Consider the following 23814-nt stretch of genomic DNA (forward strand, 5'->3'; position numbering starts at 1 on the left):
CACTAAAGTAAAGACTGACAGAGACAAGGAATGAGAGACAGTACTAGAGACTCAGGAAAGAAAGGTGATGACCAACTTAAAAAAAAGGGGAAGTAAGCTACAGACATAATGAAGAAAGACACAGGAAGAGGAAACGTGGACCAACAGGCAACATGGACGACAGATTGGGTAAAATTCAGTTTCAGAACTTTGTCAGATACTACACCAATGACAAGAGACGTGTTTATCCTGTTGTCATTGGCAACACGGTAAATAAACCACAGATAGGAGGAATATTTCAAACTGAACGAGTTTGACTCTGTTCGAACTGACAGATAAAAGTTTCTACAACAATGAAGACGCTAGAAAACAAATGTCATGTCTGTCAAAAGGAATTTTCTTTCTTTACAAAGTGTGTAACTGAGCTGCAGGAGGGAACCGGAGGATTTCTGAGGATAAAGGGAGATGAACGTTGACATTCGATCTGCAGCAGTTCAACATGTTCCCACAAGAGAAGAAATGCAAAGAGCAGAGAGCGTCCAAACGTCACAGGTCGTGAGGCCTTAACTTCAGATTCCAACTGCAGCCAGTATGATCCGCAAACGTCTTCACTACACAACGCAGGGACGAGGAAACACAAGCAGTCGATCATTAAACACCATGTGAGTGTGTCTCTTTCACGGACAAAACACCTGACATGGTCGTAATAAGAAGTCAAACACTAAGAGTCCCACACACGTGTTCATGACCAGTGTGTGTCAGCTGTCAATCATCTACTGCAGTCAACCACAAGGGGGAGATGGAGATGATTTGGCTTCACTTTTGGGAGCCGTCATGTCGTCCATCTTTATTCACAATCTGTGGCAGGAAACAGGAAGTATGTGATCTTTGGCAGTGCTTAGACAGTTTCCCATGATGCATCTCTACTTCCTGACATGAATTTCTGCAAATCATGATGCATTTTATCAGTCAGGCGTCTTAAAAACAATGTTGTGTCCAGTCTGAACTCCAGATAATCTCCTAAAATCAAAGATTACCAAAATAATAATTCAACGCGTCACTGTGGACGCTCTCAGGAGCTACAGCTCTGGATGGTGACGCATTGAGTCGCTGTGAGTTGAAGTGTTGACGACTTTTCTAACACGCGACAGACACAAAACTGAGAAAACGAAGAGAAGAGCAGAACGTCAACTTTGAAAGACGACGAGTTTCGAGGGCTTTTTGTGGGTTGTGCTGTAAACAAAGACATGTGACCACAGCAGAATTTATACGTCACGTTCTGTCTCCTGCTGCTCGGCCCTCACCTGAACCTTCTGCAGATGTTGTGTCTGAGCAGAAAATCTCCTGCTGCATGTGTGAACTCCAGAGAAAGTCCAGACCTGGACATTGTTAGGACATTCTGGAGTTCATGTCTGTCATCGGCTTTAAATGGGTTAATGCTGCTAAAGGACAGATATTACTTTAATAATAAAGGACCGTTTTAAAGTAAAGATCCAAACCAAACACAACGAAAGCACAACAAACAAACAAAGACTCCTTTATGTATCGCTAACGTTAGCTGGACATTCTCACGTCGTCCGGGTGATGACCACGATCAGTTATGTTAGGCCACACCTTCACCGGGTCAACGGTCACCAAGAATAAAAATGTAGAATCACTATTCTGATGAAAACTACTTCGACTACACAGTTGTAGGTTTTATTGCCATTTCCTGTTCTGCTCTTCTAAAGCAGACGATTGGCTCACTGGAAGAAAGGGGGCGGTTCTTCTTGGAAGCATAAACTACCAACCGACCCAACGAGTCATCAAGAGAACTCGTCAACTGAAAAGAACAAATGACTTTGCTGGTTAATTTCCTTTTTTCAATCTGCCTTGTGACTTCACTCTTCACAGTAAACATGGTGAGACACTTTCTTACTGAAGAACAGTAAGCGTCCACTTTGAGGACGTCTCTGGTTCAGGAAGTATGTGTCTCATTTATTGTCTTCCTCGACTTGTCATCAGTGTTTTCATCCTGCAGACAGGTCGGAGAGCTACGAGAAGAATCACACAACATTTGATTCAGAGCAAAAAAAAACCTCAAAGTTTCCAGAAGAAAAAGAAAATTATTTCAAGAGTAAAGGAACTACACATCCCACAATGCATTGTGAAAGATCGATGAGCGACTTCAGCTTGTTCTGGAATTGAACCTTTTTGTCCTGAAGTGATGTAAAGTACTGTAGTTTGTGTTTTCTATGTTTGTAGTGTTTCATGTTGTACTAACTGACTGTAGTAACTGAGTGTAGTAACTGAGTGTACTAACACACTGTAGTAACTGACTGTAGTAACTGAGTGTACTAACACACTGTAGTAACTGAGTGTAGTAACTGAGTGTACTAACTGACTGTAGTAACTGAGTGTACTAACTGACTGTAGTAACTGAGTGTACTAACTGAGTGTACTAACACACTGTAGTAACTGACTGTACTAACACACTGTAGTAACTGAGTGTACTAACTGACTGTAGTAACTGAGTGTACTAACTGAGTGTACTAACACACTGTAGTAACTGAGTGTACTAACACACTGTACTAACTGAGTGTACTAACACACTGTAGTAACTGAGTGTACTAACACACTGTACTAACTGAGTGTACTAACACACTGTAGTAACTGACTGTAGTAACTGAGTGTAGTAACTGACTGTAGTAACTGACTGTAGTAACTGAGTGTAGTAACTTAGAGTAGTATCTGAGTGTAGTAACTTAGTGTAGTATCTGAGTGTAGTAACTTAGAGTAGTATCTGAGTGTAGTAACTTAGAGTAGTATCTGAGTGTAGTAACTTAGTGTAGTAACTTAGAGTAGTATCTGAGTGTAGTAACTTAGAGTAGTATCTGAGTGTAGTAACTTAGTGTAGTATCTGAGTGTAGTAACTTAGAGTAGTATCTGAGTGTATTAACTTAGAGTAGTATCTGAGTGTATTAACTTAGAGTAGTATCTGAGTGTAGTAACTTAGTGTAGTAACTTAGAGTAGTATCTGAGTGTAGTAACTTAGAGTAGTATCTGAGTGTAGTAACTTAGTGTAGTATCTGAGTGTAGTAACTTAGAGTAGTATCTGAGTGTATTAACTTAGAGTAGTATCTGAGTGTAGTAACTTAGTGTAGTAACTTAGAGTAGTATCTGAGTGTAGTAACTGACTGTAGTAACTGAGTGTAGTAACTTAGAGTAGTATCTGAGTGTAGTAACTTAGTGTAGTAACTTAGAGTAGTATCTGAGTGTATTAACTTAGAGTAGTATCTGAGTGTAGTAACTTAGTGTATTAACTTAGAGTAGTATCTGAGTGTAGTAACTTAGTGTAGTAACTTAGAGTAGTATCTGAGTGTAGTAACTTAGAGTAGTATCTGAGTGTATTAACTTAGAGTAGTATCTGAGTGTAGTAACTTAGTGTAGTAACTTAGTGTAGTATCTGAGAGTAGTAACTTAGAGTAGTATCTGAGAGTAGTATTTGAGAGTGTAGAAACACTAAACCATGATTTTCGTGGTTTCATGAGTACAGTCCACCAATCAGAGACGTCAGTAGTACTCCTGAGGATTGTGGGTAGTGTAGTACTTGTAGATACACATGTGTGTGTTAAAGTACAGCTTACAGACACACAATGAAGTTCTGCTGAGTGAACACATGACAACTGAACAACAAGGCTCTTCTTCTTCTTCTCCTTCTTCTTCCTCACTTTCAAACCGACGCGCAGCTCGTGCGTAAAGACGCAGAGCCGCTTCAGCACAGACGGACACAGACGGAAGAGACAGACTCGTCCTGCCCCCCCTCCCGAGGGGGGAGCGAGGGGAGGAATCAGAGAGCGACCTTTTCCTGAACACCGCGGAGCGAGGAGAAGGAGACCAGAGGAGGGAGGAATCCAACAGAAATCAGCCCCTCACCCAGCCTCACCCAGCCTCACCCCCCTGCACACATTTACTCACAATCCTTGCATGAATCAGGTCCGGAGGACGGAGTCCGCTGCGCCTCCGGAGACACATCCGACCGCCGCTGCGCACCGGGAGGGTGCGAGGGTTCGAACCTGATTATTCCCTCTCAATGTTCCGCTGCTGGATCGAAGAAGAAGGTGTCCTCCTCCTCCTCCCCCTTCTGCTGCTTTCTCCTGCTCGGGTTTTTCCCAGAGAGAGTAAAGAGAGGGAGAGAGTAAAGCGAGAGAGAGGGAGAGAGTAAAGAGAGAGGGAGGGAGGGAGGGAGGGAGGACACAGCGCATGCGCCGTTTCACAAGCCCATTCATACGGGAGGAGAGTTATAATAAAACTTTATTATTAATAATAAAACTTTATTATTAATAATAAAACTTTATTAATAATAATAAAGTTTTATTATTACTAATACATTCTGGTTGAACAGACAGAGAGAGAGAGAAATAGAGAGAGAGACTGATGATAGATGGAGAGATAGATATACAGAGAGATAGAGAGACACACATATATATATATATAGAGAGAGAGAGAGAGAGAGGCAGCTGCTCTCTCCATCCACACATTCATCCAGAGATGTGATGATACTGTACATGACTGAAATTCTTGAATATTGCCGTTTTCTTAAATGTGAAAAACACTGAACCTCGTTCTCAAAACAAAACTGTCGACTGACCGGAAACGACTTCATCCAATCAGTGACAGAAGAGTAAACACTGCTCATCTGATGAAACACAACCTGAAATCTCAACACATTTGTTAGTGTGATGCACTTTGACCCAGACTGACACACAAGGGTGAAACACAACTAACAGCCTGTTGTCATCGTTAACACACAACCAGTAAAAACTGAGCATGGTCATGTGACTTTAGGAGCAACAACACTAAACGTCATATTCATTAAATGGATCAGAGATGAATTTGTTGCTCAGTGAGTTTAACAGAGATCTGAAGGAAACTTCTGATTCACTTTCTTGTTCATCTTGATTTTTGTCATGTTGTCTCTTTGTGGAAGTTAAATGAAGACAAACTCACAAACTTAAGATAATTAGAACCTAAAAGGGTTGTTTGCACAAAACTCATGTTTAAAGTACATTTTTGTTTCTTTACTCAACTCGAGAAGGGAAATAAGATGCAGGGCTGAGCCAAGAAGCTGCAGCTCAAGACATCACATTTAATTATCAGGTCGCACAACAAAACATCCATAAAATATCTGAGACTGTCGGAGGGTACACTCACTCCTCCAGAAGATTAACAGGAGGGGGCGCCATACACCAAGGGGAGAGAGAGAGATAGAGATAGAAAGCGAGAGAGAGAGAGCAGATTGGATAAACAGGTGAAATCTGTGCTTCAGCCAAATAATAAAAGCATGATGGAGAATAATAAGCTTGAATAGCATGTCTCATTTGAACTGGACTGAAGTTGGGTGTTAGCTCAGAATCACTGCATGAATGGAACCTGTCAGATTATTCTTCCTCCGCCGCTGAATTGTTTGTTTTTATGACAAATCATTTGGAAGTGTTTCAGAATGGGTTTACTGAGTGGACTGAATCAGAGCTGATCAGACATGTCTCCAGTGTCACTGTGAGGACGGTGACCTCTTACGCTCAGTCACTTGAATAAACTGTGACGATGAAGTAGAGACGGTAGAATCTGTCTTGCAGGACAGCGCCCCCTGGTGAAATACTGCCACAGTTGGCTCCCCTCTCCTCACTGTGTTGTTCTAACCTTTGAACAGAGACTCTGAATCATATCTTGATCTGTGCTATCAGAGCGAGGTTTTATCAAACTGAACACAACTGCTGCTGCTCTGTGTGTTTGAGACTCACACACATTTATTAAAGCTCTCCCAGGTAAGAGGATATAAAGGACCTGTACGTCACCTCTGCTGACATGATGGCAGCTGTCAAACTAAACGAACATGAGTCTGTGATGCAACACTGACACACACTTGTCGGACGTTGCAGTGCTTCCTTTCACCAGAGGGGGGCAGTAAAGCATCACGTCATCATGATGGTGATTCATCCACGGTGGCTCCTCCCTCTGATGTGTCCTGACTCTAACTATCAGATTGGTGGGGGGGGGGGGTAACCGTGGAGGAGACGAGTGTCCGAGTTCAGAGGTCAAAGCAGAGCAATTTTATTTTGGTAAAGTTCTATGCGTTTCCTGTGTGTGTGGTTGTAGCTGAACGCACACCGTTCCATCTGAGGGGGCGTGTCCCTCCCTGGCAGGAGCGCCTCAGTCTTGTGGTCCCTGGAGGGGGACAACAAACTGTCCTCTCTGCACTTTGCTGTGAATGTCTCACCCCCTCACAGTGAGTTCAACTCACGTTCAAATGTTTATTAAGACAGTAGAACATGTCAGCGTTCATCCCTTCCCCCACATATGATCACATCCACACGATGGGAGTGGGGAGAACATATTTATGACCCTCCTGGGGGAGTTTACAGGTGCATGCTGGGTGGTGGAGGGGCTGAAGCCACTTGCAGCAACACTGACGCAGCAGCGAGGCAAGCAAAGGGACTGATGGGAAATTTACTCAGCTTAAATTATTGGGGATGAATTTACAGATTTACAGACGTCACTTAGACAGACAGTGTGTGTGTGTGTGTGTGTGTGTGTGTGTTATCTACACTATCTACACTGACTCTATGAGCGACAGGATCCTGTGGAGGTTTTCCTGAAATTGGTTGAGGAAGTAAAGCCAGAGTTTCTTCTTCTTCTTTGACAGTTAAACATGTTATCATCGATCATTGTGCGGAGGAGACGAGTGACAGAGAGAGAGAGAGAGAGAGTGAGAGAGAGAGAGAGAGAGAGTGCTGTCTGACATGGTGATGATTGGATGGATGTTGCCTTTGGTCGTCTCTCCTCCTCTAACTCCTCCTCTAACTCCTCCTCTAACTCCTCCTCTCTTAGATAGACTTCTTCTCCTTTAATTCTGTGACTAACAATAGTCACAGCATTCAAACGTCCATCACTAACAATGTTAACAAACCATGCTAATGTTTGCTAATTAGAGCTAAATATAGAAGAGCTTTGCAGATACCAGGTCATAAATTCACGTTCTGCCCTGATGGTGGCGCTGTGGATGAAGCCACTGTCAGCTCATAACGTTAGTTTTCATCTGATGATATAGAAACGAGCTGAGACGTCATGATTGACAGCTGAGACTGTGTGTCTCTCACACAGTCAACGAGACGTCTGACACATTACGTGTCATCTGACTGTTTCACTTCCTCATTATGCTCCTCCCCTCTCCTCCCTTCACCTCCTCCACCTCTCCCCTACGTTACTTCTCCTCCTCTTGCGGTCTAATCCTTCCTTGTTGTTATCTGAGGCGTCCTCGGATTAATTCTCCAAAGTAATTTTTTCTTCCTGAGCTGGAAAATCTCAGATTAAAACCACATTCATTTGACTTGTTAGGAGTTTAGTTCTGACCAATGGCTGTGTCCCAGCTCAGAGGCCGCCTCCTTCCTGGGCTGCGTGGACCAGAACCACAATGAGGAGGTCTGGTCCACCGAGGACGTCCGTCATCGACAGCTGGTCCCGCCCTTAGTGCTGTCGCCCACGGCAGTTTGAATGTTTCTTGTGTGAACTGTTCAGTTGTCACTGAAGAGCAATGAATCCTGGGATATGTTGGCCCGGGCAGGATCTGCCTGCTGGAACCTTTAATTCTCAGGGACACACCTGATGACTGTAAATAAAGATGGACGACAAATGGCTCCCAAAAGTGAAGCCAAATCGTTCCTACCGCCCCCTGTTGTCTGGCTGCAGTGTAGCTCATAAACTCTGCCTCCTCCATGTCAGCAGATGGGACATGGACCAAACTTTCTCAGGGAAGGTTTCTGTCACTTCAGGTTGTTCTTGACATCACACTGATGTTTGTTCATGTTTCTGATCAGCTTGGTTTGCATTTAAATGAGATGATTGACAGCTGAGACTCTTGATTGGCAGAGTGTGTGTGTGTGCACAGGATGTTGTCACCGAGGCTCCGCTGCACAGGATGTTGTCACCGAGGCTCCGCTGCACAGGATGTTGTCACCGAGGCTCCGCTGCACAGGATGTTGTCACCGAGGCTCCGCTGCACAGGATGTTGTCACCGATGCTTTGCTGCACAGGATGTTGTCACCCAGGCTCCGCTGCACAGGATGTTGTGACCGAGGCTCCGCTGCACAGAATGTTGTGACCGAGGCTCCGCTGCACAGGATGTTGTCACCGAGGCTCCGCTGCACAGGATGTTGTCACCGAGGCTCCGCTGCACAGGACAGCAGCACTTCAGACTTCATTCACATCGAATGATTGTCTGTAGAATTGTTGAACTGGGCGAGACAGTGACGTTGTGATCATGAAGATGTTCACTTGTAGGTTCTTCAGCCTCCAAGGTTCCTCTGGAACAGACTGAGTCTGATATGAGATGCAGCTTCTGTCTGTCCTTGGCACAAATGACCCTGACATCACTGTTGTGCGACGGCTAAACACTTCCCCTCACGATAATGTGACCGTGACGCTGGATCGTCCGACTATAACATGTGTCCTCCTGCATATTAAACCATGGAGCCAAGGACACCAGACCGTGTGTGTGTGTGTGAGGTCATGTGGATGCAGCCTGTATCCAGTCGTTCATCTCATTTGTGTCCTACGTTTGAAAAATAAGTCATTACCACAAGAACATGCAGCCTGTGTCTGTAATTGAGAACAAGCTGACAGATGTGACTGAGAGGAATACTAATGACACGACGACACAAAGAGACGCACGGTGCCTGAGAGACAGATGGATGCTGAACACTGTGAGAAACACAGCGGGAGACAAGGAAGAGATCAGATACTGAGAATCTCTGCGGAGACACGTTGTTGGTTTTTTATTTTGTCTAAACTAGAATTTGAAAACATCTAAAGCTGGAACAGATTCATCGCTGGAGGAACAGAGCAGATGTTTCTGTCTCGATGGCAGCACCCGTTGTTTGGTTTCATGTTTCCGTCGGTGCACGGTAACTCCACGTTCACGACACTCATCTGGAATGCTGCCTGTGTTCACCTGATAAATATGAATCCAACATTCACTCTGATCTTTCCTCTGATAAACAGAGGCTTAGCTCCAACCGCTTGTTACAAATGAGTCAAACATCTGAGAGGACAAAGTGAAAACAGCTGACTTCATGACACAGAAGATCATTGAATAAAATACAATGAAAGACGTGTCTCTGATTCACAGCGTCTCATATCGATGATTTCGATTTTCAGAGGATCTTAAAAACCTTTCAGAAATATGAGCAGGATGTGACAGACACAAAGTCTTCACTGGTGGAAAACAGGAAACTGAAAAAATGAGCCAGCCTCTAATCAAGAGACCATTTTCAATGAGTTGCTGTCAGAATCAACAGAATCAATGACTCTCTATCACGTTCTTTAATTTGCATGCAAATTGTCAGGAAGGAAATAAATGCCGGAGGGATGAGTGAAATATCACAGAGAGGACGGGAGCAACAATAAAATAAGATGCAAGGGCCAAAGGACAGATGTGTGTGATGGATCGTTTTTCATAAACTGGACTTAAAGAGAAGAAGAGAAAGAAGAGAGAGAGAGAGAGAGAGAGAAGAGAGAGAGAGAGAAGAGAGCGAGAGCAAAATGCAGACAAGATAAACAGATGAAATCTGAGCTTCAGCCAGAGGAAATGTTAGAAATAATAAAATCCTATGATGGAGAATAATGAGGTTGAATAACGTGTTTTATTTGAACTGGACTCAAGTTGAGTTTTACCTCAGAATCTCAGATGTAACCAGAGTCTCTCTCTCCTCCATCGTCTGATTCTCGTCCTGCTCGTTTGTTTCTTCTTTCCCTTCGACTCGGCAGCGTTCAGCTGGGACAGAGCTGCAAATGAGACGGAGAATGAAATGAGAGCTCAGAGAATCTCACAGACGCTGTTGACCTTAAATTAAAATCTGTCTCTGGAAAAATCTGCAGCAGATAAATCCATAGAGGAGAAGTTACGACTTCACAGAAATAAATGAGACTAGAAGGAAAGTTTGGATTCACACGTCTTCATTCTGCAGAAATATATATAATATAATATATATAATATACTATTATATATATTATATTATATATTATAATATATATATATATATAATATATATAATAGTATATTATATATATATTATAATATATAACAGTATATTATATATTATAATATATCTAATAGCATATTAGATATATTATATTATATATTATAATATATCTAATAGCATATTAGATATTATAATATATCTAATATGCTATTAGATATATTATAATATATAATATAATATATAATATATATATATATAATATAATATATAATGTGTATATGTATATATAATAATATATATATATATAATATAATATATATAATAGTATATTATATATATATTATAATATATAACAGTATATTATATATTATAATATATCTAATAGCATATTAGATATATTATATTATATATTATAATATATAACAGTATATTATATATTATAATATATCTAATAGCATATTATATATTATAATATATCTAATAGCATATTAGATATATTATATTATATATTATAATATACATCTCACAGGAGGAAAAACATCATACACATGTGTTGAAAATACCCGACTGTCTGTCTGTCCTTATCTCTCTCCCTGTCTTTCTGTCTCTCACTGTCTCTCTGTCTCCCTGTCTCTGTCCCTGTCTTTCTTTCTGTGTCTGTCCCTCTCTCGCTCCATCTGTCTGTCTCTCTGTCTGTCTCTGTCCCTGTCTTTCTGTCTGTCTCTCACTGTCTCTCTGTCTCCCTGTCTCTGTCCCTGTCTTTCTGTCTGTCTCTGTCCCTGTCTTTCTGTCTATCCTTATCTCTCTCCCTGTCTTTCTGTCTCTCACTGTCTCTCTGTCTGTCTCTGTCCCTCTCTCGCTCCATCTGTCTGTCTCTCTGTCTGTTTGTCTGTCTCTGTCCCACAACCTGTCTGTCATGACGTCATGACAGAATAGAACCAATCACAAGAGGCAGCGATCGTCGACGTCATCATTTCCAAACATCTCAGTTTGTTTTCAGACTGAAACACAGGATCAGTTTCAAACTGCAAACGAAGCAGCAGCGTTGACACACTTCACTGTCTGAGCGTCGCTAAGCGCGGCTGCAGCAGCATTGAAAACGTCGTCATGTGGACGAGGCCAAAAACACATTTTCCAAAAGCTGCCCAACAATAGTACAGATACAATCATCGGAGGATGGGTCTGAAAATATCACAGAGTAATAAAGACCATTGTCATTAAGAAGAAGAATTGAACGAAGGTGTGGAAAGTATAAAGGATGAGAACGAAGGAAAAGGTCCAAACACTAACATGGAGAAGAGAAATAAAAACAAATGAAAAGGAAATAAGGTCAAGACAAAGGAAGAATAAATGAACGACAGGAAACACACAGAGAAAGAAGAGAGTAAATGGCAGACAGGAAATTAAAGGTGTTGACAATCATATTGGGATCAATGAAAGAGACCAGCGGAGGTTTTAATGAGACTGAAGGTCTGAAGACGAGAAAAGATCCAGAAGCTTCAGCGTCTCTGACGATGTTGGATTTCCTCATCATGTTTGTCTCTGACAGGTTCACATGTCTCCAGAGTGACGGCTCGGATTTCAATAATTACATTAAATAAATGAATGAGGAAATGTTGACTGGTGAAGATCACAAAGAAGAAAACTGCAGGTTTGACTTTGATCGGTTTTTAATTCTGACAAAACTAAAGTCACTGAACCGAAGCGACCGATGATCTGACTCTGATTTCGTCTGATCGTGATTAAAGACTCAAAGACTGAAAACACAAAACACACGACTCAGAGGAAAGATGGAGAGAGACCCACACACAAACATGACGAGTCAACACACATTTAACCTCCCTGTGTGTGTGTGTGTGTGTGTGTGTGTTTCTGTGTGTGTGTGTGTGTGTGTCTGTGTGTGTGTGTGTGTGTGTGTGTGTGTGTGTGTGTCTGTGTGTGTGTGTGTGTGTGTGTGTGTGCGGACCAGTTGAATGAACAGTTGTTGATTTTCAGAGTAAAAGTCAGTAGAATTGAAATATATTCACATGTTTTGTTTGGTTGACTTTATTTTGAAGTGAATCCTGTTTACTGGAGTTAAAACCTGTGAGTCGATGGAGAGCAGCTGAGGAGGGAGGAGAGGAGGATAGAGGAGGAGAGGAGGATGGAGGATGGAGGATGGAGGAGGAGAGGAGGATGGAGGCTGGAGGATAGAGGAGGAGAGGAGGATGGAGGATGGAGGATGGAGGATGGAGGAGGAGAGGAGGATGGAGGCTGGAGGCTGGAGGATAGAGGAATGAGGATGGAGGATGGAGGAGGATGGAGGATGGAGGATGGAGGAGGAGAGGAGGAGAGGAGGATGGAGGATGGAGGATGGAGGAGGAGAGGAGGATAGAGGAGGATAGAGGAGGATAGAGGAGGAGAGGAGGATGGAGGATGGAGGAGGAGAGGAGGATGGAGGAGGATAGAGGAGGAGAGGAGGATGGAGGATGGAGGAGGAGAGGAGGATAGAGGAGGAGAGGAGGAGAGGAGGAGAGGAGGATAGAGGATGGAGGAGGAGAGGAGGATAGAGGAGGAGAGGAGGATGGAGGAGGATAGAGGAGGAGAGGAGGATGGAGGATGGAGGAGGAGAGGAGGATGGAGGATGGAGGATGGAGGAGGAGAGGAGGATGGAGGATGGAGGAGGATAGAGGAGGAGAGGAGGATGGAGGATGGAGGAGGAGAGGAGGATAGAGGAGGAGAGGAGGAGAGGAGGAGAGGAGGATAGAGGATGGAGGAGGAGAGGAGGATAGAGGAGGAGAGGAGGATGGAGGAGGATAGAGGAGGAGAGGAGGATGGAGGATGGAGGAGGAGAGGAGGATGGAGGAGGAGAGGAGGATAGAGGAGGAGAGGAGGATGGAGGAGGATAGAGGAGGAGAGGAGGATGGAGGATGGAGGAGGAGAGGAGGATGGAGGAGGAGAGGAGGATAGAGGAGGAGAGGAGGATGGAGGATGGAGGATGGAGGATGGAGGAGATGAGAGGGAGTCAAGAGGAGGCCTCAGCTGGGGAGCTGTTTGTACCTTCATCTCTCTGCCTCTCACGTTTGAAGAGACGTCTTAATGAGGACACCTGACGTCTCTTCTGTCCAACAGATTTTCTCCATTCGTGTCTGTGCTGCTCTTCATCTGCAGCTCTGAGGCTTTCATGAGACACTTCACACCTGCAGCTCTGCAGATGTGAAGTGTCCAACACATGGAGCTCTGAGCTGAGACATCAGTAATGTAAGTCATGAAATATACAGTTTATAAGATATGTAGAAAAAAATACACGTGAATATTATTCATGTCTAAATTAACCTTCATAAAAACAAAAACCCTTTCCGTCAATAAGGAAATTTGCTTTTCTCATTGTCTCATTTGCACAGAAATAATCAGATGCTCGTCTTTGTCTTTTGTTGTTTGTCCTCCGTCACTGCTCATCTGAGAGTCTTTATCCGTCTCGTGTCTGTGTCTCTCTCTGGGCTCTGAGACACGTAGGACACTTCACGCTGCGTCCAATAACCTGAGGAGGCGTCTCAAACAGAGAAGCAGAAAACCTCGTGACGAGCGAACACAGCTTCGAACTTCACGTCACACACATCCACCGGAACACTTTCCTGACTCCGAACACAAACTGATGAAACACGTTTGAATCATCAGATCAGACGTTCATAGAAATAAATGATGTTTTTCATCAGGATCCAAAAGTCAAGAATCCACCAATCAGCTCGTTAATAACCGATAACAAACACGTCTCCTCTCTCTGACCTAACGATCCAGACTCAAAGAAACATTTAGCTTCACACTTCATGTACGATGAGTTTATTTAAGTAAAATCAAAGAATGAACCAGATTTTATTGTAGTTCTCCTCACGATCAGTATCAGACCAGTGGAAATGCAGAATTTTATATTTCACATACATTGTCTGTAATTTGCGTTTTAAGTTGAAAAGCTGCTGGAATGATTGGGACGTCTTTATTCCACTTATTCTTCTCTTCTACTCCACATGTGTCTGAGCGGCGTCTCCGAAGAATCTGACTCCAGCTCTGACGACCACCAGCAGGAAGAACACGGTCGTCATGGCAACATAAGACGTCATCACAGTGTTGACAGCCGTCAGGAAGTCAGGGTGCGATGTCACAGACTGGCCCCGCCCTAAATGCACATAGACCAGGAGGCGGATCTGAGCGGCCTGACGACCCTGCAGCCAGCAGCAGAACACGCCTGGAGAGAATGTTCCAGTCATAAAAACCTCAGAAACATGCGACAGCTTTAAAGCAGCTGATTCAGTCTCACTCCTCATCGAAGCGATGATCACTATGATCAACAAAGCAGAGAGTATAAGTGATCCCACATCGACGAGCTCCGAGTGTGAAATGTGTTTTTCTTCTTCATTTTTTAACCACTCCATGTTTGTTATTCCTAGAAAAGGCTGTAATAAGAAAATGTGCTAAAAGAAGATGATGTGACTGCGGACACCGGACAGACGGACGGACCAATCACAAACAGGAAATGGATTCTTAGTCGAGGACATCTTAAAACCACACACCTGAAAAACAACTTCATGTATCGTATCTATTTGAAAACCTTCACATTGTGTATGTGAATATTTAACATGAACTGTTTTTATATTTTTGACGTGTCCTCGTGTCCTCGTGTCCTCGTGTCCTCTGCCTCAGATTGTTGTGGGACTGAAGATGATCTGATCTCATCCTGGATGTTTGTGTGGCTGCGATAATGAAGCTGCTGAGAAGAGGCAGCAGCAAACTAAAATAGAAACCCACACAAATCTTTTACGATGCACATTACTGTAAATCAAGTTTGTACCTGTGTCCTGAAGTTTCGCAGGTTTGAACACGAGGTGGTGTCCGGCGTCTATCTGCACCCTGGAGGCCTCGGCGCCGCTGCTGCCACTGGCCAAGTGTTCGGATCGGTAAATGGGTTCAGACCCCCGGTCCCAGGCTACAGCCATGTTAGCTCGAGCTCCGGGGCACCCCAGGGTCAGGACACGGCCCGCAGGGTGGTTCAGGTAGAACACTGGTACCTCTGCTGGCACGGAGGCAGAACTGCAGCCGAGAACCAGAGATGAATTATGTGAGAACTCATGAATGACTCTGCCTAAACCAAACCCCCTGACTGTCACATGCATTTATCTACTGACCCACCTGAACCCAAGAAGAGCCATCAGAGCGAGGAGTTTGGAGGAGGGCGGAGGTCGAGGTGGACACGTCACTTGACAGCTCATGACCTCCAGCTTGGCCTCAACTCTGCTTTTCCTCAGGTCGCCAAACGTCCGGGGAACCGCCCCTGAGCCGCATGAAGCCACCGTCTCATTGGCCCGTCTGTAGCGTACATGGAGGAACTGTGAGCGGACGTAGCAGAGCCCCACACGGATCTGTTCCCCACTAACGCCGCAGCGATCGCACACCGTCCAGGGCCGGAAGCTGGTGAAGACCTGATACAGCGGCTGACCGGAGCCCAGGCCTTTTCTCTCCGTCAGTTCCTGGATCGTTCTTTCTGGAGCAAGTCTCGAGAAATGAAAGCAGCAGATTTGATGATTTTATCACTATGGAGGAAATCAACTAAATATGTAATAAAACCATCAACCAGTTCAACATAGAAACCATAAGATGAATAATACTAAAATGCTAAATATACATCATATAATATATAAATATATATATATATATATATATATATATGTGTATATATATTATATGATGTATATTTTCATAGTCAGTGGATCAGCCTGTTAATAAAAGTCTCCGTCTTCCCCCCCCCAACATGAACGAGTTGATAAATGTAAGAGTGACCAGAATTAAATATTGAGAATGTGTTTATAATTACACTGAGTCCATGTCGTCACCTCGGAGTGACGCTGATCCTGTGCACCTCCTGCACGTCCAGGTCGTAACCATAGAAGAAGTCTTTCTGGGCGGAGCCGCAGATGTAGATGCCCGAGTCGTCGGGTCCTGTCCTGAAGATCAACAGACTGAAGAGACGGATGGAGAATCGACTCCGCAGGTCGTCGCTGTGAGGGACCTGACTGGTGTCCAGCTGCTGGTTGTCATGGTGATGGCCCAGAGCTCCAGTCTCCTCGGAGCTGCCCAGATGTTTCCTGAAGAACCACAGGACTGATTGGACCTGAAGAACGAAGGGAACAAGATGAGCAGAATCTTCTGGTGGTCGATCAATACCAGAGACACTGAGGGTCACCCTGACGTCTTCTCTCTTTTCAGATCCATTTAACTGACTTTGTTTCACAAATCACAGTTTGTCTCATCGACCTTCACGAGGAGCAACATCCTCTGATCTTAACATTTACGTAATACACAGATGTATTATAATGACAGAAATAGTAAGACCATAATATTCAGTGCTCTGCTGAGAGGACTCTGTCCTAACCTACATTATGAGGACGAAGACAGATGCCGTGGGAACATGTACCTGCTGAGGTTTGCAGTGACAGGGCAGCTCCACCGTGACTCCGGCCAGATACGCAGCGTTGGTGAAGCTCAGAAAAGCTGGACACGCTCTTCCTGCAAACACATCCTGTTTGTCCTCGGGAGCCTCGTAGCTCCACACGTCACGAGCCAGGAGGAGGAGGAGGAGGAGGAATGAGGATGACGAAGGCATTGGGATGAAGACTTTGGGAAACTTTGAGAAACACTGACTATTTGTTTAGTATTATTTCACATCCACAGCTGAAACCTGAACAAGGTTACCATGGAAACCTGATAGCTGAAGTGGAATGTTCTCAGTTAAACGTAAACGACTTCAAGCTGCAGATCTTCACACTTCTTCATACTTCATGTTGAATCTTCTCAACAACGGTTGAAACTTTATTTATTATTTCATCGTCTTCAAACTGTTTTAAATATAATTTAGACCAATTTCAGTTAAGCTTGGACTCTGGTTGCTATGGTAACACCTTCCAGCAGTTGGACCATTGAACCATTGTTTGTTTCTGTCAAACCTCTGAAACAACTTTTCATTCTTGATCTTCCTTCATCACAGAAACATTCAGGCCACAGTTTTCAGAGCAGTGACCATGTTGCACCGTGTTGGATTCCAGGCTGCACTGATTCATTTAACATGAACTCACACATTTAAATCAAAATTCAATTCAATTTGTGTTGCACCAAATCATAATATACATTATCTCAAGGTTCTTTACATAAAATAATAATAATAATATCAACTAATAGAGAAACCAACAGTTCCTGCTTCAATCCCTGACGATAAAGATGAAATATATATATATATATATATATATATATATATATAAGTAATCTGCTGTTCAAGAAGTGTATGATTAGAGGAACGCTGTGAGCCCTGACGCTGTGGGACACTTTCTTTTCTATCTGAATCAGAGAATTTTCTTTCTGCAATGTGACGTCGGAGTAACAGAGGTTCATGCGACTTCGGTCAAAGTCGGTTTGGGTTCATCTTCCCTCTGTTGCATATTTACAGTCACAACTTCATCTTGGAGAAACGCTCAGCGCCACACACACAGGAAATAATCCTCCCTTCAGGGTTCGTTGGTGCGTGAGGTGAGCGCTGCTTCGTCCACCTGCGCTGAGCTGCAGGAAATGAGTCCAGTGAAGCGCCTCCTTGTGGAGCTGCAGGTCTGAGTGTCATCGTGTCAACGACCTCACTTCCTCCTGCACTTGAGCACGTGCATGTTTGCATGTTAATCTTTGGGTGCAGAAGTTTCAGGGTTGAACTGAACAAGTCAGAAGGTGAACGAAGGAATCAGGAGGAGAAACAGATAAATGATATTCATCAGGTTCATCTGCCTCCTCCTCCTCTTCTCCTCCTCTACTCCTCCTCTTATCGACTCTGTCTAATAACATCCTTTCTTGCTGGATGTTGAACCCAGTCCTCCCGTGTGTATCCCCTTGTTATTATCGTCCCCTCCTCCTCTCACAAAGCTCCATCGCAGACTAACGTCTCATTTCTGCCTCCTCGTTCCTCCTCTTCTCCTCCTCCTCCTCCTCTAAGTGGGGAAATCGTTCTTTGCAGTAATCATTAATTAAACGTGTTTGATTCCTGTAATCAATCACGTCTCCTCATTAGTCTGTCTGTCCGTCCCCGGTCTGGTGTGTCTGGTGTCCAGAGGATGAATGTGTCACTGAGGCTCCTGTGATTCATTTATGTAATAAACTTAGTCTGATTCTATTCTAACAAGTTGTTTTGAGTCAAACACAGTTTCCTCTTCGTTAGTGTGGTTTGTCGTGTGATGGGAGCAGAGAGAAGCAATCAGACACTGGTCAGACCAATGACTTTCTGTCATGTCCTCCAGGTCCTGTGCAGCTGAAGCATTGTCACGGGTCGATTCCCCAGAACTCACGACACGGTGTCGTCTACGTGTTTCCTCCTGTCACAGATAAACACCAGAGAGAAATCTGCACGTCTCTCCCTGGACGGCAGACGGGTACGTTCAGTGGGGACGGCCGGGTTGTGGCTCGATGATTGAACCGTCGGTGGGAGTTAAACAGTGTTTACACCTGGCTACAGCGAACAGGATGTTTGTTGTCATGGTTACAATAATAAGGTTAAGGTCATGTTTCACACACGATCACGTCTCCTGTGTGTCGTCCACTCATCCATCTTCTCCAGGCTTTGTTCCCGTCATCGACACCAATAAAAAGAAAGTTGCAGTTATTTTACAGGAGAACAGTTTGATCGCTGCAGCTTCCTGTTCCGTGACTGAGCTCATCGATCACAGCTCGGGGTCGGACCCCCCGTTATGTTCATGATCCGGAATAGATTCAGAGATAATGAAAGAAATCCAAACTGCTGCTGCACTTTTCTTTGTCCTGACTCAACTGTCAGTGAATATTGGTTTAATGTCAGTAATGATCCTACGTTAACTTTATAAAAACACATTTACACATGGTTCGATTTCAATCTGAGCAACGTGCAGAGATCAGATCATCAAGTTTAAATAGGAACCATCCTGCATCTGTTAAGATTCAACCAGGAGAGTCTGGAGACAAACTCAGATTCAGACATTTGAATCGATGCTGCTGCATGTTTCCTGCTTCACAACATGTTTCATGTATCTATCACAATAAGCTCATATATTATTATGAGTCATGTTTTAGGCTGAGCTCTTTAATGAGCGAGCACAGTGCTGTATCAATCTGCTGCAGCCATGTGAAGCTTCTTTTTCATTCTGTTTCTCCCTTCATTAGCAGAGTGCCAGCTGAGGACACACACTGTCCTTCACATGCACACCAGTCAGGCCTCGTGCATGCTGCCCGAGCACAGTGCTCCACTGTCGGCCGCTGAGCTGCTCCACTCCAGAAGTTGGCAGAGGAGCTGTTGGATGACAGGGTCGTGAAGATGTCCTGCTTCTCTCAGGTTGTTGCTTTGCCTTTCGACTAGTTTGGCTGTTTCCTGCCACCGTTTCAGTCCTGCTCTACTGAACTCTCACACACACACACATATATACATACATATATCTATATATATATATATATATATGTATATATATGTATATATATGTATATACACAAATGAAGACACATTGAACAACAAAGAGAAAAATCACAGCACTAGTACAGGACTGGACAGAATACTGGAGTCATAGCTGAATCTGCTGTACGAGAGGAAACAGCTCGAGCTTTTGTTTTCAGTTGTTCACGCAGCCGAGGGCGACGAGGTCAAAGGTCACTGTGACACATGTGGCAGATGCTAACGAGCCTGCAGCTGCACATTCCCTCATATCTGACACAAAGAAAATAGAGAGGACAGGTCACAGCCCCCCGGAGGTCAAAGGTCATTCTGTGGCAGGAATAGTACCGTGAGTTTGTCACATGCGTCATCATCAAAGATTACAATAATAATGATCGACATCTTTTCTCAGCTCAGAGATTCTATGATGCATTTACTGGACGAAGCTGCAGGACGACAACCTTTGACCTTTGGAGCGGACCAATCAGAGCCGAGACCCTGAGGCTACGTTCGTACGTTCCAAACAATGTCCGAGCAGCATTTTAGATCCGTATCAGACCGAAACACATCACATGAACTCTCGTGCACGTCACACATGGCTGACTCCGCTACGCTATGTGGCGCTGTGGCCCTTTCAAGGTGGTTGTAGAGCCACTCCCGGTTGACCCACACGTCACAGCAACAACAAACTAAGATGGCGTACCGGGTCTCCTCGTCCGTCCAGAAGTGAGTTGTTGATTTCGTCGAAGCCATGGTGTCATTTGACCTTTTCCGGAAACAACACTACTATTTATTACCAGAGCCGTCTCCTTCCACTTCCGGGTAAAGGCCCCGGCGGAAATTCTCAAGCATGCGCAGAATGCAAAATTTAATTTAGCTACGATGGCTGAGCGTAAATGGCGTTAGACCGCCGACAATGAACGACTTATCCAGGTGTCCTTTTCCGATTTTGAGATGTCCTTTATGGAACGTGGAACTCCACTGAGTGACTTTCATGACGGTTTGATATTCCTGAGTATTTGTGAAATTGACCCTGATGACTGAGCAACAGCAAAGATCAGGTTTCATGAGGATTAATAAGAATAATGGTCTGGACGGACGTCTCGTCTGCTTCTGTGAGCGCTGGACGTTTGATGTGAGAGGACGGACAGAGCTCATCAGCAGCTTCACTGTGATCCAGGAACCATCAGAGGCTGTTGACAGATCTTTTCTGGACCAAAGTGTTTGATGGATAAAAAAAACCTCAGTGAAAAATCAGTTTTCTGTCACTTCAGAGAAAAACAATCTGGAGGAGCTGGTGTTCAGAGCGGAAACACCCTCAGGGCCGGAACAACGACGGGAGGAAATTGCTTTGACCTTTTATATCTCACAACTACTTCGATACCTGCGAGGCAGGAACTCCAGAAAGAATCTGAAAAGGTCAGAAACTCAGTAATTCATTATTAACGTTGTGTCCTTCAGGGACACGTTCTGTCCCCCCCACAGACGATGCTGAAGTGTGTGTTAGCGGCTCAGCTGTAGATTATTTATTATGTAGCAGGTTTGATGCTTGTGAAAATGGGGGACAACAGCCAGAGACCAAGCAGTTGTCTTCAGCTTTTTATTCTCAAGACATTCAACCAACTCAACTCAAAGTGGACATGTTTCTGCTGGAGGGACAACTCATGTGTCTCATGTCTCTAATGTGTCTTCATGTCTCCTCATGTGTCCTCATGTGTCTCTAATGTGTCTTCATGTCTCCTCATGTGTCTCTCATGTCTCTAATGTGTCTTAATGTGTCTTCATGTCTCCTCATGTGTCTCTCATGTCTCTCATGTGTCCTCATGTGTCTCATGTTTCTAATGTGTCCTCATGTCTCTCATGTATCTCACATGTCTCCTCATGTCCTTCATGTCTCTCATGTGTCTCTCATGTCTCTAATGTGTCTTAATGTCTCTCATGTGTCCTCATGTGTCTCATGTTTCTAATGTGTCTTCATGTCTCCTCATGTGTCCTCATGTGTCTCTAATGTGTCTTCATGTCTCCTCATGTGTCTCTCATGTCTCTAATGTGTCTTAATGTCTCTCATGTGTCCTCATGTGTCTCATGTTTCTAATGTGTCTTCATGTCTCCTCATGTGTCCTCATGTGTCTCTAATGTGTCTTCATGTCTCCTCATGTGTCTCTCATGTCTCTAATGTGTCTTAATGTCTCTCATGTGTCCTCATGTGTCTCATGTTTCTAATGTGTCCTCATGTCTCTCATGTATCTCACATGTCTCCTCATGTCCTTCATGTCTCTCATGTGTCTCATGTTTCTAATGTGTCCTCATGTCTCATGTCTCCTCATGTGTGCTCATGTCCTTCATGTCTCCTCATGTGTCTCATGTTTCTAATGTGTCCTCATGTCTCTCATGTATCTCACATGTCTCCTCATGTCCTTCATGTCTCTCATGTGTCTCATGTTTCTAATGTGTCCTCATGTCTCTCATGTATCTCACATGTCTCCTCATGTCCTTCATGTCTCTCATGTGTCTCATGTTTCTAATGTGTCCTCATGTCTCATGTCTCCTCATGTGTGCTCATGTCCTTCATGTCTCCTCATGTGTCTCATGTTTCTAATGTGTCCTCATGTATCTCACATGTCTCCTCATGTCCTTCATGTCTCTCATGTGTCCTCATGTCTCATGTCTCCTCATGTGTGCTCATGTCCTTCATGTCTCTCATGTCTCCTCATGTGTCTCATGTTTCTATGTGTCCTCATGTCTCTCATGTGTCAGTTCAATCATGTCTTGTCTGTATTTAAACGTCCCAGAGTTCATTAGTCAACATGAGCACAATGTTTGATGTAAATGCAGCAGAGTGTCTCATGTCTCTAATGTCTCCTCATGTGTCTCATGTCTCTCAAGTCTTAGTGTCAGTTGATGTCAAGGACAACAGACCATCAGATCACTGACAACTCTCTGCTCTGCACCAACACGGAGCAGATCCATGAATCTTCTGACTGAAAACACTCAAGCAGGAGTGACACACGACCATCAATCATTTATTTCATATGCAGAGAAAATACACAATTTAAAATTCAAGCTCAGACAACAAGCGAGTGTAGTAGTTTCAGTCTGCGGACAATACGACACGTTTATGCAGCTACAGCCAGAGTCATGTGATCCAGTCACCTGACCACGTCCATCACACACGTTCAAATCCCACGAGAAGCAGCGTCACGATCACATTGAAACAGATATAATCACTTTTTATGCATCAAGCTGATTTCCATTAGAAGAAGAGACAAAGGTCTCATGAACGGTTTCACGACTCCGCAGCGATCAGAACGCAGCGCACAGAAAATACAAAGAATGTACAAAGATACCTGCAGAGCAAAGTAAATGATCTTACAACACGTTCTCTTTGATATCGTTATATTCACAACATGTACATCGTATGCTTTCAGTTTGGATGAACAGATTCTTTATTCGACATTCATGTGGTCTGTAAAATGTAAACGGATGAAGGGAATCTCCCTGCGTTTGGATGCACAGGCAACAAGTTTACATCGTCTTCATTTCTACAGCGAGAGCAAGAGACTTTTATACTTTTACATGTATTCAAACAGGATGTCTGTACAAAGCTGGATGACACGAGGAGTTCACCCTCCTGGAGTTCTCTTTAAGTTCTGTGCTACAAAAAACACCAAACAGTTATAGAAAATATCCTTTCACATTTGAACGGTGACACTTAAGCACAACGAGCATCACAGCTGCGTTATAAGACGTTTTCTATCGTCTCCATACACATCGATGTTGAAGCCAGTGTCCTTGATGCTTCAGCCATTTTTCCTACATCTGCCAGGTTGTACAAAAGACGAGCAGTATTCATAAAGTTGTCTCAGGACAGGAGGGAAACACTCACTGAGCAAAGTTAGTACTCACTGTTCAAAGAGTTAAACGATCCCGTCACTGAACACTAATCTGAGGTGAGTCCAGTGTTCTCTCCACAGATCATCAGGTTTTTATGGTGCTCATGACGTGGAAACTTAAATCTGGTGAAATGAGTTTGTAGAGTTTGACGGCCCCTCAAAGCACAGGTGTTGTTGCTATGGTTACCATTAGTAAAATGCACTATGAACGCTGAGTGGTGTTTTTACCTCATTGACATAGTTTATTAACAGCTAATGTATAAATCAGTTTGTTTAATCTGTGTCAGATTGAATCAGGGGGAATATTATTCATAATATAAATCTGAGTTCTGCCGAGAGTCTCTCTGACTGAAAATCTGTAGTTTGTGTTTAACTCGTTAAATTCTGCTGTGGAGTTTCAACACGTCAGAAAATCATTGATTCACCTTGATTAAAACAATAAAGAGACAGATTTCATATTTAC

General features: G+C 43.7%; 2 protein-coding genes across 4 annotated transcripts in view; both read right to left on the reverse strand.

Moving 5' to 3' along the window:
• Window positions 1–4228, reverse strand: part of rgs19 (regulator of G protein signaling 19) — a 24112-nt gene extending 19884 nt beyond the window's left edge. Inside the window, exon 1 of one of the 2 annotated variants that reach the window (XM_069526202.1) lies at window positions 3937–4228. Coding sequence is in view for 1 of the 2 variants with exons in the window: in XM_069526201.1 (XP_069382302.1) it covers window positions 3937–3993 (57 nt within the window). In the remaining variant the exon portion in view is untranslated. The remainder of the gene's footprint in view (window positions 1–3936) is intronic. The other variant, XM_069526201.1, reaches the window with a different exon arrangement.
• Window positions 4229–9557: 5329 nt separating this feature from the next.
• Window positions 9558–17208, reverse strand: LOC109647855 (Ig-like V-type domain-containing protein FAM187A). 2 transcript variants are annotated; one of them, XM_069526199.1, is made up of 5 exons: window positions 16444–17208; window positions 15863–16140; window positions 15162–15524; window positions 14824–15062; window positions 9558–9801 (listed from the first exon to the last, which is right to left on the reverse strand). In XM_069526199.1, the coding sequence occupies exons 1-5, from the start codon at window positions 16630–16632 to the stop codon at window positions 9692–9694; spliced, it is 1179 nt and encodes a 392-aa protein (XP_069382300.1). In that variant the 5' UTR covers window positions 16633–17208; the 3' UTR covers window positions 9558–9691. The 2 variants fall into 2 exon arrangements, with proteins under 2 accessions (XP_069382300.1, XP_069382299.1); XM_069526198.1 differs by lacking the exon at window positions 9558–9801 and adding an exon at window positions 13795–14220 and having other exon boundaries at window positions 16444–17194.
• Between the last annotated feature and the right edge of the window lie 6606 nt (window positions 17209–23814).

Source organism: Paralichthys olivaceus, chromosome 6 (assembly GCF_024713975.1).
Source record: "Paralichthys olivaceus isolate ysfri-2021 chromosome 6, ASM2471397v2, whole genome shotgun sequence".
NCBI lineage: Eukaryota > Metazoa > Chordata > Actinopteri > Pleuronectiformes > Paralichthyidae > Paralichthys > Paralichthys olivaceus.